This window comes from Hesperophylax consimilis, chromosome 28 (genome assembly GCF_061612785.1).
Source record: "Hesperophylax consimilis isolate HC1 chromosome 28, BYU_Hcon_1.0, whole genome shotgun sequence".
Taxonomy (NCBI): Eukaryota; Metazoa; Arthropoda; class Insecta; order Trichoptera; family Limnephilidae; genus Hesperophylax; species Hesperophylax consimilis.
This window is the reverse complement of record NC_142863.1, coordinates 9,646,907-9,664,182: the sequence shown is the minus strand read 5'-3', so window position 1 is coordinate 9,664,182 and position 17,276 is coordinate 9,646,907. Positions and strand designations below refer to the sequence as shown.

The window sequence follows — 17,276 nt, the reverse complement described above, 5'->3', positions numbered from 1 at the left end:
ACAAGCTCGAAAAATATTAAGATACTTTCTTTATTTCCTTGCCAAGCGAATAAAATATATTTTAGTATGCTAGGGGCATTATTAAGGTTTAAAATATCATAACATCGAGGCGAGTGCGGTGAGTTCCTAGTATATACTGATACGCTAGCACCCAAGGGTTAAAGTTCTTTTTGACTTTCTCAAAAAATTCTCAACTCTGTTTGACTTTTGGGATGATAGATTAGGAATTGATGTGATGATTTATTCTGTAGATGTAAACGGTCCAGACTTTAGCTGTGTACCCGGGGAGTCATTCAAGGATGACTGCAACACATGCACTTGTTCTGCTAATGGAAAATACGCATCGTGCACGATGATGATGTGTCCATCCTCCTATAGGCAGAAGCGAGGTAATTTTAAAGAGCTACAAGCTTCTATAAATCATGCATCAGCATCATCATCATCACAGTCATCTCCTTCCACTTGTCCTATTCAGTTCGGAGGCCACTTCATGGGACTTTCAGGCGTCCAAGTCCTGGCTCCAGGAGATGTAGATTCGCCAGTTTTCCGCTCGTTCTACGAGGTTCCAGGTTACTGTGTATATGTAGTTGAAATCTATAATATATTATTATAAAGTTTAAAGGCTTTCAAAGTTTAAAATATCATGAAATTGAGGCGAGTGCTGTGAGTTCCTAGTATATCCGCTACTGATACCCTGGCATTCAAGGGTTTAAGATCTTTTTGACTTTCTCAAAAAATTCTCAACTCAGTTTGAATTTATTTTGTAGATGTAAATGGTCCAGGCTTTAGCTGTGTCCCTGGGGAGTCATTCAAGGATGACTGCAACACATGCACTTGTTCTGCTAATGGAAAATACGCATTGTGCACGTTGGTGATGTGTCCATCCTCCTATAGGCAGAAGCGAGGTAATTTTAAAGAGCTCCAAGCTTCTATAAATCATGCATCAGCATCATCATCATCACAGTCATCTCCTTCCACTTGTCCTATTCAGTTCGGAGGCCACTTCATGGGACTTTCAGGCGTCCAAGTCCTGGCTCCAGGAGATGTAGATTCGCCAGTTTTCCGCTCGTTCTACGAGTTTCCAGGTTACTGTGTATATGTAGTTGAAATCTATAATATATTATTATAAAGTTTAAAGGCTTTCAAGGTTTAAAATATCATGAAATTGAGGCGAGTGCGGTGAGTTCCTATTATATCCGCTACTGATTCCCCGGTATTCAAGGGTTTAAGATCTTTTTGACTTTCTTAAAAAAATCTCAACTCAGTTTGAATTTATTCTGTAGATGTAAACGGTCCAGGCTTTAGCTGTGTCCCCGGGGAGTCATTCAAGGATGACTGCAACTCATGCACTTGTTCTGCTAATGGAAAATACGCATTGTGCACGTTGGTGATGTGTCAATCCTCCTATAGGCAGAAGCGAGGTAATTTTAAAGAGCTCCAAGCTTCTATAAAGCATGCATCATCACAGTCATCTCCTTTCGCTTGTCCTATTCAGTTCGGGGGACACTTCATGGGGCCTCCAGGCGTCCAAGTCCTGGATCCAGAAGATGTATGATGTTTCGGGATATATGTAGTTGAAATTTATAATATATTTTTTTAAACTTCGTAGCCTGTAATTGTGTCATGAGTTATGATGTACACAATTATAGACAGTCTAATAATTCTTTTTAAATTGGTAAAGGATCATATTTGAGAGAATGTTAAAATTAGCAGCTGATGTAATTATGTGCAATACGTCACCCACATAGACCGTTGACAAGTGACAAAATAAGTTATAATATTATCATCAAGTCTATTCGCTGTCATTTAGTGTGTAAGCTGTTCACTAGGTGTCACCCATGTTTCAAATATCAGTGTATTCGTGCACGGGCGGTGTTGGAACCATAGTTAGGTTTAATTTACTATTCTTTCTAAGGATCCAAGGCTTCGACAGGCCATACTTATCCTATCCTACCACAATATCGATAGTCCGTTGTAGCCCAATTTTCTCCCCTCACAGCCTCCCCCAACTTAACTGCGTCAGACACTGAACAGAACCGCAACATAGTTCTGTCGGTTTATCTCTTCAGTGGATTTAGGAGAAAACCATACATTATGTTGGATGATTCTTAATATTTATTTGGCCGAATAGTTATCTTGTAATAATTTGTTAGTTTTTGAATTGTGCATATTTCCTGGCTAATTCTCAGAACTCATTGTAACTTATTGCTAACTGGTTTCCCCGTGATGTCGTCTGTGGTTTATCTGTACATTGCACCTGTTCAATGTATCTGTCCAGTACACGTATTAAGTATGTGTGTTCAATGTATCTGTTCAGTTTATCTCATCAGTATATCTGTTCATATTTAGCTGTCTAATCTAATTGTTAAGTGTATCTGTTAAAACTATCAGTTCATATGTATCTGTTCAGTGTATCTGTTCAATCTATCTGTTCATGTGTGTTTGTTAAGTCTAACTGTTCAGTATATTTCTTCAATCTGTTCGTTTATATGAATCTGTCTAGTCTAACTGTTCACTGAATGTGTTCAATCTGCCTGTTCATGTATATCTGTCCAGTCTAAGTGTTCAGTGTATGTGTTCAATCTGTCTGTTCAGATGTGTCTGTTCACATGTGTCTGTTCAGTGTAACTGTTTAGTGTATCTGTTCAATTTGTCTGTTCATATGAATCTGTCTAGTCTAACTGTTCACTGTATGTGTTCAATCTGTCTGTTCATGTGGACTGGACATATGCGGTCTAACTGTTCAGTGTATGTGTTCAATATATCTGTTCATACGTTTAGCCTATATGTTCAATTTATCATGAGGTCTAGCACGGCAAAATCGAGAACTTAATAACATTGGATCGATGGGCTTTAACGACAACGATTTTATATTTACCTACCACGCACGGTTGCATTCGTTAGGCGTGTCGATAGCCAAGCCGCTATTAGAAACGAAATAAATAAGAAATTATTACAAAAGTTGGGTTTTATTGACAGTTAACCGAAGTTTTCTTTATACCCCAGATGTAGCGCTTAATTAGGCGAGCTTTTGTCTATCGGCAGTTGGAATATTTTAGATCAATTATAAGTAATAATAACGGTAAGCCGTTCTCGAATCATAGATTACAGATTTAGTCAATATCGTATTGATTCTGATTTTATCAAACAACCGTGCTAGACCGTACCCTATTAATTGTATCTATTTAGCCTATTTGTTCAGTGCCTACAGCAAAAAATCCCCGAATACCAATGTTTCTTTCTGTGCTCCTTACCAAAGTAACTTGGATCAATCGGGATTTGAATCTAATAAGATTTTAGGTAAATATACAGAAAAGTGGGACACGGTTAATATGTATATTTTAACTAAAAAAACACTTTGCATCAGTTAGATAACAATGAGAAACAACTATTTCAGTAAACTGAAATGGAAAATAATCCATTGAAATAGTTATTTCATTCAAAATATGGATGATACATTTACCAGATATTAAATGAATTCAATTTGTTCAGATGCCAACCAGACAGAGTTCCACTGCACCCCAGGGAAGTCATTCGAAGATGATTGTAACACGTGCATGTGCAATGCAGATGGTACTATGGCAGATTGTACACAGATGGAGTGTAGTCATGCTCACAGACGAACACGAGGTACAGCTACGCAATACCAAAATAACTATCATGTCGTTTCACGTTTTCACGTTTAAGAGTAGGTAAATAGAACAGATTTCCATACAACTCTGTCCTGGGACATGCTTCATGATTCATTCATCTGGCAATATTTTATTCGAATTCTGTTGAATAATGTACGTGTGTACCTATATTGGCGCACTTTTACAATCACAACGAAATGGCAGGGCACCATTCGTCTCATTTTTAACTATTATTATTTAGTGTGTGCGAAAGAGCGAAGACGCTTTTCGACATACTTGCTTATAACACCTGTTGAGCATGAAAAGCAATGCCAATGACAGTGATGTAGTGTGGAAATTTTTATTTTTTTTGTTTTTAATTGAAAAAAAAATGCTACCGGACAGCAAAGTGCCCATAACATTTTTTACTCCAAATGTGATAAGGAATAGCTGGTTAAAGTTTGTCGGGTTAGTGCCGATACACCCTGTATACGTTTTTAAAATGTTTAATCGCTAGGAAACTTATGAATTATAAGTTTATGCGAAAAGTTAATCAAAAGTGATAGATTTACCGGTGTTTCTCTTGTACTAAGAGTTTCCGGATCACGTGTATATGTAATAGAAATATATTATTATTAATTTTTACTTTTAAAAAGACCCGGGGCTTAGATATTCGTATTGATAGACATGCGCTTAAATGAAACCCGTGTATCATTTTGACAAACTACCATACAAACCACCTCTTGACCATATGTTTGGCACCAAGAGGGTTCTAGAATGCTTTGAATAATCTACGACATCAATCGTACGTCGAACGCTGAAGAGCGCACATTGAAATAACTAGACCCTGCGCAGAAAATCAACAGTTCACGGCACAGTAAAATGAGACTAAAAGAAGTTTATTTGAAAATAAAAAAAAATCAGGTTTGCGCTGTAAGAAAAAATGCATAGAAAATATAGTGTCATTTTTACCCGACGCTAGTATTAGTATTTATTATCAATAATGTTAATAAAAATAATTCATACAATTAGTTTTCATTTTGCTTTTGATTTTTTAATGTTCCTCTTCTGTAGAAGCTGGCGCTTGTGTCTAGAAGAGTGGTGAGCATCAAGATTAAGAATATTTAGAGTCTGTAATTATGTATATTAAAATTTATAATTAATTAAAAAGATAGCTTCATCATTTTGGTATTTTTACATTGAACTTCTCTTTAATTGCTTTTAGTAGGTTTTTATCGTTTTCTATTGTTCTGATATTTTTCGGGTAGGCTGTTGAAGTATTTTTTCCCTAGATATATGTAATGATGTTGAACAAAAGTGGTGTTACATTTTTGTGTTGGAAATATATGTTTTTGACGAGTAGGACTTTCATTTAAAAAGCTGTGATTTTGTTTTTCTTTTATTATTTGAGTTATTATGTTTTTTTTCGACAAGATCATTAAATTTTAATACTTTAAATTCTTCAAAAATTAGGTGTGTTGGATAATCTCTTGGTTTTTTCAATATCATATTTATAATTAGACGTTGTAATACTTATTTCAACAGGGAGTAGATTTGTTTTATATGCAGCTCCCCAGCTGATTACAGTTAGTGCTTGTGTTTCAAAGTTGGTCGCGAATTTTTAAGAAATACTAAACAATGTAAAAGAAGAGAAAATTTACTTCTATAATTAACCTCTTGAATGTCATCATATCACCCTAGTTGAGGGAGATCTTTTTTACTCTCCAGCAGAACTCTCTCGACTCATCGCCTCACACCACAGTGAGAGCGATAAATTCAAACGTTTGTCACTCCTGGACACACCTACATCTTCCTCTTCTTTTTTCCTTAAAAAAATCTTTCACACAGCATCTCCAAAAATGAGATAGGCCCTAAGGGAAATAATTCCTCCTGAATGGTGCCAATTTAAAAAAAGACGCACGCTGTGTAATTTTACGTTGGCGATCAAGAAGAAAATAATATGTGAAGTGTAATTTTATCTTTATAATCCATTATTGTTGATAATTATTTGTACATAATATATTATATGAATGTGTGTAACCATTGTACATAAATGTATTATTTTAAGTTAAATAAATTAAATAATACTTACTCTTCTGAATCTTGACGTGACTCAACTTAAGTACTTGATTCACTTGATCGTGCCATATCTTTCGTGGGCGTCCCGACTACTTCTACCATTTACTTTCGCGTCATTTAATCTTCTTACACTTTTTTCTTCATTCATTCGCTCTGCATGTTCAAACCAGTTAAGTGTCCTTTCTTAATCTTATCCATTACGCTTACACCAGCCTTGCATTCTTCGAATCTCCACATTTGTAATAGGCCATATACAGTTTTATACACATATGCCTCAGGGATCTCATTTCTATAGAATTTAGTCTACTTTCATCTTTTCTCTGTCAGTTCCATGCCGCACTGCCATACCCACGTAACTTATTAGCGCTGACCGCATTCATTAATGGAGTTTCCAGCAATTACCCCTGGCAAAACACTTTGCCTTTATTAAGACTAGAAACTCTAACTCCTAGAGGTTTTGCAGAAATTCATTGTAACAAAGTCATCAAATGGTAGTGTCATAGTTGAAAGGTTCCAGAGGACAACTGTCACGTTTTAAGTCATGTGTTAAGCTTGTCAGCTTATTGCAATTTGATGGAAAGCTGAAACGCAACTAGAATCAGAGTTTAACATGGTCCTTTCAAATGGCCATTTGATGAAAATGATATATTTAAATTTCTGTGAAACATTGGGCCTTATAAATCGGGAACGAGTACGCGTTAGATAGTCAGGAGAATAATATCCATTTTGTTACATTCTCAAAATATCTGCTAGTTACCTTCATTCTGAGCTATACTAGAGACATCTATTGGAGAAATCTATCAACTTTATACTAGCACTAGAGCCATCTATGCTACGTAGCTTGAACTATCACACTTTTCAAACACACAAATTAAATTAATTTGCTTTGAAATTAACTTTTACAAGTTTTATGCATCTATGTAATAATATTGATGTGTGCTTCCCGCATAGAAGAAAGGTTCCTGGTTCGATTATTGGTCACTCTCTATTTATTTTTATCGGTCTGTTAAAAACTAACTTATCATCATGTCGTTTCCCAACCGGGGCAGGCAGAGAGGATACACTGTCACAAAACTATATTTTAGCATACACTCCTTGCATTATTCACATTCATGGATAGTCTTCTGTTTTTCTGATTCTTGACATTGTACGACTCATATGTTTGATTTATAGAAAATCCCCAACCATATATTCTACATACACTCTTTTCTTCAATCATCCGCTCTACATCCCCTAACAACCTAAGAATCTCTGTCTTAAACTTGTCCATTAGGCTTGCATCAGCCTTGCATTCTTTCCAGATTTCACCATTTCAATTATTTTATTTAAATATAGCTTGAATAATTAAAATTATTCTTCTATTTTCAGCTGTCAATGGCCCTGGTTTCCGCTGCACTCCCGGAGATCAGTTTAAGGATGAATGCAATGACTGCACTTGCTCCGCTGATGGAAAGAGTGCATTCTGCTCGCTGAAAGTGTGCGCGTAGTCACTGCGCTGGAATCAATCATCAAACTGTGGCCGCCATTGTAGGGTCAACTAATTTTGCTGAACAATCATAATACAGATAATGTTTATTAATCGTCAGACTGCTGCCGCCATTGTAAGGTCAACCCATTTCGTTAAAATATCACAATCAAATGTTAACCGTGAAACAGTGGCAGTCATTGTAGGGTCAACCCATTTCGTTAAAATATCACAATCAAATGTTAACCGTGAAACAGTGGCGGCCATTGTAGAGTCATCCGATTTTGCTAAAATGTCAGTCAAATGTTAATTAATTGGTAATACGTGGCCGCCATTTTATGGTTGCTGAATTATCACAGTTATGTTAAACTTTAAACTATATCACCCGTAGTAATTCACCCTCTTAAACTATAATAAGTGATATTACGCATTCCTTTGACTCGGATTTTAAGAGTTTTACATAGTATATAGGCATTGTCATGGTAATTTGGCTGCTGACCACAATATAATAGAATCTTATATCCCAGTATGTTTCTGTTGACTAAAATTGACCTGTACTATAATATATCTGTAATAATTGGCCAATATTTCTGTGATTGGCAGATAAAACTTCTAAAGTCAGTTTGGTTGAAATACATCTGCAATATATTGCAGATTTAACAGTCACCTCATTTGCCATATAATGATATTTTTAATGTTAATTAAGAGTAGTTTACTTAAAATCTCGCTATAATATTGTGATGCTGGACTTGGATAATATTTGTGAGCATTTAAATTGACTTAATCTTTATCCACATAATGGCGGCTAGATAAGCTTTGGCAAACTACTAATAGACGTGGAAGGCTGGCGGGTAAAACTTCTTATGTCTACTTTGGTCATTTTACGGCCATATTAATCTTTCTTTATCTGTGGTATGTATTTACTACACATTGCTTCTAATAACTCTATAAATATAATAAATTCTGGGTTCAGATTTTAGGTATTCCTCTGTTATACATTTATGCACTGAATTAAAAAATAATATTTTACATAATTTTCAAATTCAATTAAAAATCAGAGTGTTTTGTTAAAAAACGGGAACAAATACACCAATACAATCAACCATGTGACACTGCTACGCGAAGAGTGTGCGAGGAAATGACACGCTATTGATGTCCCGCTTTAGTTCGCTACGCGGGAACATGAGAAATCCACACGTTCACAGTTGTATTTTGATTTAGACCTACGACGGCATAGCTGTGTGTGTGTTAGCGTGTGTGACCGTCGTTAGATGTGGACCCCTCGCACGTTTGTTTAGCATATGCCAATGGTTTTTTCACATTTTCAGCAATTAAATTACAATTATTATCACTTTTGATATAAAATATAATAAACATAAGCGATTAGCTATGAATATTCATATTTTTCCGATATTAAATCGCTTATTTTGAGATGTGTATTGACTACACAGGACCGGAACACGTGGATTATTTTAGCACAGTAAGGGAAAGGTTAATAAACTCAACTTTTATTTAGACAGAATCATATGTCAAAATAAGAATTTTCAATACATTACAATGTTTAAGAACATTCTTAAGTACAATTAATTAGTTTTACTCTAAACATTTAAATACATTGAAAATATGTATGTATGATTATGAATTATTATTTAATCACTTACAATTGATTATTTATTCCATTACAAATTTTTTTGTTGTTAGATGTTTTCCCAAAGAAAGAGCAGCTATTTTTTTACACAAGATGTTATCATATTTGTATTTATGCCAAATCATGATATAAAACGTTTCACTCGCCAACCACAGATTTTCAATCTTCTGCGATGTATCAAATTTGCATTCTGTATGACTTTAAGGGCATATTGTTACACACAAATTCAAAATGTGTCATTGTCATCAAATGGCTAATTTGCATCATTTTGCTTTTTAAAGCTTCCAGTTTAACGCTGATTCTAGGTTCATTTCAGCTTTCGAACAGATTAAAATTTAGCAGAAAAGTACATCTTTCATGTTGTTATGCTTGTCATAATTTGATAGAAAGCTCAAATAAACCTAGAATCAGCGGTTGCATTATTTAATTTTCCATGAAGCAACTAAACCTTAGTATGTTCAATTTTTATCAAAAACTGTAAATCTGAATTCAATTTGTTGTCAAACTTTAAACAAAAAGCAGCTTCTAAAAATATTTCATATTGCAGTAAGAAATATAATTCCAATAATTTTATTACTTGTTTAATTTTATAATTGAATTATTGTTTACTTTAAGAATTTAAATAAGTATCTTCCCAAACAAATTAACAAACTTTTGATTTTAATTATTAACAATATCATTAATTTTAGCATAGAACCTCTTTCCCTTGTGAATTATAATAATTTAAAAAAAATATACAATATGTTACAAAATTTTCAAATTTAAAACATTTCCCAAATTAATTAATGTTGTATATCTACCTACTTACCTCAATTATTGTAATAAAGAAAATAAAATAAAATATAAGTTTTCAAATATGCAATTTTTTAAATTGATGTATAAAAAAATATTAAAAATAAAGGAGATTTAAAATTTTGTACGTTTTTTATTAATTTTTCCAAGCTTCTACAAAAATAACAACATTTCATTATAAACTAATACATTTTGCAATATTTACACGTAATCAGCGTCTTATAAGAAAAAATCATCACAAGCGGGGCTCGCAAAGTGTTACAGTAATTAGAATGCGCGGCTGTTAAAGTGTTAACCTAGTAAAACCATTGTACCTACTTTGGTTGCAATAATAATCTTTTGCAGTCATCGTTAACCTTTTTAGAATACTCATATAGAATTCATAAAAGAAATAATGACCTAAAAAAATTATACAAAATAATCAGATACCTCTTGCTTATTAATTAACAAAAAAAATTAAACACAAAAAGTAAAATAAAATAAAATTAATTAATAATTATAAACATACTTTTTTCATGAATATCCTTAATCACATTGATATAATGTCAGCATTTAGAACTTAACAAGTCGATAAATAACATAAAAAAATGATTAAATGCTTTTCAGTTGTACAAAGATAGTTATGTTACTGAAGCATGTTGTCCTTGTCATTCTCAAAACAGGTGATAATGTCGAAAGGCAAAAGGAAAACATTGGAAACAACCTGGGTTTACAGATACAGTTAGTAGGCTAAATTTATATAATGACACTGAATGTGTATTTAAAATTGACTCGAAAATTTGAATCGAATGCAACTGAATAAACAGATAATGACTTGATCAGATAATCTATTAGGTACTTTGACCTGTCTGGGGGACTAGCAGTCGAAAAATCTTATATATAATGGCAACATCAAATCTTCATAGATGACACTTCTATGGAATATTTGTTCATTGTATTTACTTAGTTGAGATTACATAAGCTATGATTTGAGATTGTCACGGCCAAAGCATTATCATGATTTATTTTTGGGGTATTATGCCATGTTGCGCCATCTCCTTCTTTAGCCAACGTTTCAGACAGCTGCAGCGTTATGTGAAATTTATTTATCTGCCCTGATGATTGACACTGCAACGCTGTCAAAGATGAATGTAGCGCAACATGGCATAATACCCCAAAAATAAATCGTAATAAGAATACATAATTAAGGACCTGGACGGTTCGTTGATGTTGTTTTTCCCTTCTCCTATATCGCCTTACTGGTGACAACTACAGGATAACTCCTCCAAATGACAATTCAACACACCTATAAAAATTGTTACAAAGTTATGAAAAATGATGAATCAAAAACTTTTGTTTCACCCTTTTTTATGACTTTATATCACCGAGTTTTGGTTTCATCACTTTTAATAACATTATATCACCTTTTAAAGGTGTGTTGAATTGTCATTTTGAGGAGTTATTATTATTATTAATCATGTAACCGATCTTACTATCAATAACATTAGTTTTTTTTAAGAATAATTGAAAATTTCAAACATGGGAATGACAATCTGTACTGTATTAAGTGCAAAATAATACAAAAAAACTCTAAAAATACAGATTATTAGATTTGCGGGGGAACTGGTGTGACTGTGACTGGTACAGGAACAATGTGACTAGTGCAAGCACAGTTACAGAGCATAACATAGTCTATAATATGGTTCTTCAGAAGACATCGACTGTTTATTCTGAATTATTGTTGCCGAAACCATCGACGGGATAAATAGGTTCGTCAGAAGCACTCGGTATCTTAAATTCTGTGAGAGGAAGCAGATTTGGTAGGTCTTCATTATGCAGCGGACAAGAAGTATCTGATGATGTTGATTGCTGATGTTCAGCGGGGAGGTGCTGTGAGACTCTCCCAGTTGACGTGGCTCCAAAAACGAGAATTTCTCTCTTTTTTTGAGCTATTTTCCTTTTTAGTCGAATACCTGAAGAATCTTTTGAAATTGAAACGTGTTTGAATTTGGTATCGTCTTCAAGATTACACTTTTTGAGCTTCTTCAGGCAAGATTGCATGTTTTCTTCATCCTTTAACATTTTCCAGTAAACGTATTTCTGCCTTTTCTTCAACTTTGGAAGGCAGTTGTCGATGGACGGTTCTTGAGTTCTGAATTTGGGTGTTGGGTTCAAGTCTTGGGTGTCCATTTCGTCATTGCTAGTGCTGGTATTGCTGAAGTTGATATTGCTGTTGTTTCTATTACTGCTAAAGCGTCTATTGCTGACATTGCTGTAGCTGCCGTTGTTGTTGTTGTTTTCGCTGTTGTTATTAGTGTTGCTGCTGTTATTGTTTTTACTGCTGCTGTGGCTGTTGTTGTTTATTGTTGGTGGGGAAGTAACATGTTGCTGAGAAGTTGAAGGCAGCATCTCAGTGAAGTTCTGAGGATTCTGAAAAAAAAAATCACAGTTAAATTTAATATACCTACATTACAGCTTGACAAACTTAACTTTATGGGGGAAAAAATAAGAACAAACAAAATAACGAACTATTTTTAATATATTATTTGTTTTCTCATAAATAGGAACCAGTAAATGCCAAGTTTAGCCTGTTAAGTAAACTAAATGATATCATGAATTTATGATTAATTTATTTTATCTGAGCACGGCACGGCAAGTGCTCAGAATCTGTGAGACTATGGCATCCTTATTATAGGTATATTGTGACGATAAACGAAGGAAGTGAAAGAAAAAAATAATTGTAAATTCTACAAACATCGATTCATATTTTTGAATTATTTTTACAAGGAATTTTTTGTCATGAAACTTTTTCAATATGCTGTGCGTTTTGCTTATACTGAAGGCGCAACTGCAATAATGTGCCAATTTTAATCTGAAAATTATATTTTGAAGTGGCGCCTGGAATATAGGCAAAATACACAACATGTTTGTTTTACAGAATTTGAACATTTCATCAAATTTAAGTTAAGTAGTTCTGTTATTATTTCAGTTATGTAAAGCTACTGGTCCAAAATTACATACAAACAGAACTTGAATAGAACTTTCACGGAACTTGAAAATAAACTATGAAATTTAATGTTGTTCAAATTCTGTGAAATAACTGACTCTAAAAAGTGATTAATTACTAGTGCAGACCCGTGAAAAATCACGGGATATTATGCTAGTATATAACGCTTCTTCATAATGTAAAAGCAGCGGTTACCAGCGAGGAGGAGACACAGAGTCCGGCAAATGTTCCACAGCCGAGCTTTTAAACTCAAGAATGAGACGCACAAACGACCCGTTCTTTTGTGACAAATGTCTATATAGAAATGATGGGAGTGAATTTTGGCGTTTTTCCTGACCAATGACGCTAGTTCCTTGGAGAATCTTCCATTGAAATACCGAGAGAACAACATTAGAACAGTATTCCCACCTATAGCCGGTGTTCTAAAGATTGCAAAGTAACCAAATTTAGTGTGTAGTTAAAAAAAAGACGCGCCACGCATAGATGCGATTTGCAGCAGACTGTATGAACGACTTTGGCAACATGTACAGCGGTTTCAAACTAATAATAATAATAATCTTCATTCATGCTCAATTACAATCTAATGTACTGATTTGGGAGGCGGGAATGGATCACCCCAAGTGGTTCGATCCATTTGGTGACTTAGCAGGGGTGCCCGTGTTCATGGGGGTGAGTGTTTGGGTAGGTCTTGGCGGCGGGAGAGGGAGTACTGGTTGAGAGAGACTTGAACTCTCAAACAGGACTCCATCGACCCATCGCCTTGCATCGCAGTGGGAGAAATGGATTCAAACGTACGTCACTATTGGATACACTCACATCCAGATTTCTACTAATCCTTAATAACCGTTTCCTTCCCAGAACTTTCACTCCCCTATATACTTAAAAAGAACTGCTAAAAGTTGACATAGGCCAATATTTTCCGTAGACTGTGTGGAGCTAATGATAAAAAATGCTTACCATTTTTGCTGTTTTTCTGATTTGTGATTGAAGTTTATTTGGAGGTGTTTGCGGATTTTTCGTGTATAAAGATATCAGTCCTTCATATAAAGTAGGGGGCAGCCTTTGCCATGGGGAATCGACGGTTGGTTAGCATTACAACGACAACTTCAGCGGTATACGTTAGAGCTATGAGACCGAATATGATTTGCTTACACACAAATCCACAAATTGATATTAACACAACAAGGAAAGGGCACACGAGCCGGCAAAATAACGTACACATTGTTATAAAGATTGAATAAAAACTATATGATATTGTCTGTTGTTTGTTTTTGGTGAAAATAATTTTAACACAGCTCGAAATGTTTATGTTGATTTTAAATGTGATGTTGATAAAGTCCACTGAACTCATGTAGTATTTTTCAAAATCGTAGCTAGTTCAGCGAGAAAATAATACTATTTCACTTTGACACTGAAATAGTATTTTTTTTACTTCTCGTGTAGTAAAAATTTGATAAAACTTTTGACCGAAAAATCTTGGAAAGATAAACAATTTTTAATTTCACTGGTATATCATTAAATGAGATCTATCAGTTGGTAGGTCTTGTAAACTTGTAATTCGGTAAAAAACTGTAAAATATATTGACACTAATACGGACGTAACAATTTAGTCTTCCCTCAACGGTTGATCGTGTCGTACTGATAAGAATTATTAATAGTTGTTCAAGTTACATCGCGTACATTTAGGTATATTTTTTAATTAGGTACCTACCTGGATCAACTTAAGGGATGGGGCAGGGGTGTTAAATTCAATCCCGCAAAGGGCCCATCTTTTTGCGTTTATTTTTACCCACAAGAATCCAGACAATGAGACTAATGCATCACTAATTGGGGTTTGTTATGATGGTGAAAAGAGTGGGAAAGGGAAGGAGATGAGTAAAAATAGGTGGACAATTACTAGGCTATTCAGAACTAGTATTTAACAAGGCGATACTGAAAGTAGTTACCATTCTGAAACGTTACGCAAATATACAAATTATTATTTTTTAATGAATAAATTGTGAAATAACATAACATTGACGTTTAAGATCCCTGGTTACGGATTACATATGATTTAATTATTTTTTTATACGTGCTATTTCACATAATATATAATCTTAAATAATATTTAGTTTATTTGCTGAAACACTGCCATTCAGAATCAAAAGGTTGTTGCTTGATATGGCTTTAGACGCGTTTAGTAACTAGATCTGAATAGCCAGGTACTTCCCATCTCTAAAATATACTCTCTTACAGCCTCACAACATTCCCATATCGAGGATGCCATAGTCTTACTGGTTTCGGGCAGTGAAGTTAAGACTTCTTATGCGAATTTCACAAAAAATTCTGACATTAATTTTACTATTATTTAATTGAGTTTGTTGGCATCTACTCTATGACTATATGCATGTACGAACATACTTGGTAAGTATATTGTACTTTGATTTATTTACCATTTAATGTTTAATTATTTGAATTCGATATTAATTACAGCGTTGGTATATATATTTATTTTTTATATACCTTATGAGTAAATTATTTTCCTGTTTTAAGTTATAATTGTTTGCAACAAACATGAAAAATTGTATGCATATACGAATGTACAATGTAAATACTTACTTTATATTTGAAACTTTGCTTTATTTACAATATCAGGTGTTATTATTTGGATTTGATGTTAATCCTAGTATTAGCAGTATTTTTTTTTTGTATATAGTTATGCTATTATCATTGTATTATGTTACACTTAAATACATAATTGACAATTTCCTCTGTAAAAGCCCTAAATGAAAAAAATAAATATTATGTGTCCACGGGCCGTTCCTTTGACACGCCTGGAATAGGAGCGCACATAACGACAAAGAAATTATGACTAATTTCATTTCTTGCAAGGTTTTCTGGGAATTTCCTGGAATTATGGAATTTTGTTTAAAGTAAATAGGTTAATAATTACTCAGTTGACATTTAATGGTGGTATTTTTAACCTCTCTTTCTGTTGCATGAATTGTTTATGAGAAAGGAGATAAGTTCCAATGAAGTAGCTTTAAACCGATGGTCATTTATAAATTCTACGAATTTACCGAGTCAGTGCCATTGTACCTTAATAAAAATCCCTTCATAAGAATGTACTCCAACTAGATGCTGATTAACAAATTTACCCTTTATTATTATTATTTATTATTTTTTATCTTTTTCACACTGTCATTTAATGTAATGAAATATTTTATGTATCAAAAAATATGTAAACGATAATTTATGTATCAAATACGTCTGTCTCGACATAGGTTTATCCTAGTGAGACAGACATCGAAAAAAAACCTGTAAAAAAACTTAATATTGATAATAAAAAAATAAATAAAAAAAAACTGTTATCTTTAACAAGGTGATTAATATAGGCGAATGTATCAATATGACATTGATGGGTATATCCTTCAAAAATTGAAGAAAAATTGTTCTAATGAAAATTAAATATTCATTTAGACTTTTAGAAAAAGTCAATAGTTATCACATTTAAATAATAAAAAAATCGGATATGTTTATCCGAGACAGATATCTGCGAAAAATTGATAATTCTGAATTTTATAATTAGGTCGCAATTGTCGAGTGAATAAAGACGTTGTCCCGGTAAGGCAGAGGATCCTGGGTTCGATTCTCAGTTCAAACCATTATCTTTTTTATTTTCTGTTCTTGTTCTGTTTCATGTTTCGTTTAAATTTGTTAGTTTTATCTTCTTCTTCAATAGTAGAATATTTTCCATTGTATTATTCTCTTGATATAACCCGACTCAAGTTACCTGGTGAAGTATTTAATTCACTTGGTAATGCCAAATTGTGCACGCTTTTCTCCATTCACCCGCTTTACATCTTAAAACCATCTAAGCGTACCTATCTTAGTGGTGTTAACTACTTTAACGTCAGCGTTGCATTATTTCTAATAAAGTCATTATTTATTAGTATTTTCAAGAGTTCCAAATGCTCCTAATCGTCTGGAGCCAGTGAGACTATGGCATCCCTAATTGGGGTATGTTGTGATGCTGAAGGTTGTAGGGAGGGGGAGGAGATTTTTAAGGAGATGGCCAAAGACCTAATCATGTCTGATTACGTCTAAAAATGTCACCCTTGTCTGGAGCTACAAATTCCATGATAACTATACAAAGTGACAATTCAACACACAGTTATGTAGCAATAGTTACATATTTATTTATTTAATATCAACGGTATAAATATACCATAAACAATGATAACATGTCACAGTTAAAATCGTAGAAATATTTAAAAAAAAGAATTACAAATATATGTGGCATTTGATTGTGAAATGACATTAGAGAGTAAGTAAGTAAGTAAACAAGAGATACAAGTACATAAGTTTCTATAGTGCAAATAAGGCAGAATTAGATTAAATTAATATTGATTGAAAAGATTTGATAGCATAGCCCTCTTGTACCTACCTTGCGTGCAGTTAAATAGATCTGCCACATCTGCGTATCTATTGTATATGGAACATACCTATTTAATCTAGTTTTTGTTTCGTCACTTTTCATAGGTTTATAGCACTTCTTATAGGTATGTTGAATTGTCATTTTGATGAGTTATCTGGTAACCACGCGCTCAACATTGCTGACACGTCACATGAGAACGAATCGTTTCTACGGCTCGTTCTTGAGTTCAACAGCTCGGCTGTGGAACAATTTGTCGGCCTCTGTGTTTCCTCCTTCCC

The 17,276-nt window shown here is 33.8% G+C and overlaps 1 protein-coding gene across 15 annotated transcripts in view; it reads left to right on the top strand.

The window, feature by feature from the left end:
- Positions 1–9,630, top strand: part of LOC149410143 (uncharacterized) — a 92,285-nt gene extending 82,655 nt beyond the window's left edge. For 4 of the 15 annotated variants that reach the window (XM_089648657.1, XM_089648659.1, XM_089648652.1 and 1 more), the window contains 5 exons: positions 252–389; positions 768–905; positions 1,284–1,421; positions 3,493–3,630; positions 7,059–9,629. In XM_089648657.1, the coding sequence (XP_089504783.1) occupies positions 252–389; positions 768–905; positions 1,284–1,421; positions 3,493–3,630; positions 7,059–7,177 (671 nt within the window). In that variant the 3' untranslated portion in view covers positions 7,178–9,629. Of the gene's footprint in view, positions 1–251; positions 390–767; positions 906–1,283; positions 1,422–3,492; positions 3,631–7,058 lie in introns of all 15 variants that reach the window. The other 11 variants (XM_089648662.1, XM_089648656.1, XM_089648651.1 and 8 more) reach the window with 8 other exon arrangements.
- Positions 9,631–17,276: the final 7,646 nt, after the last annotated feature.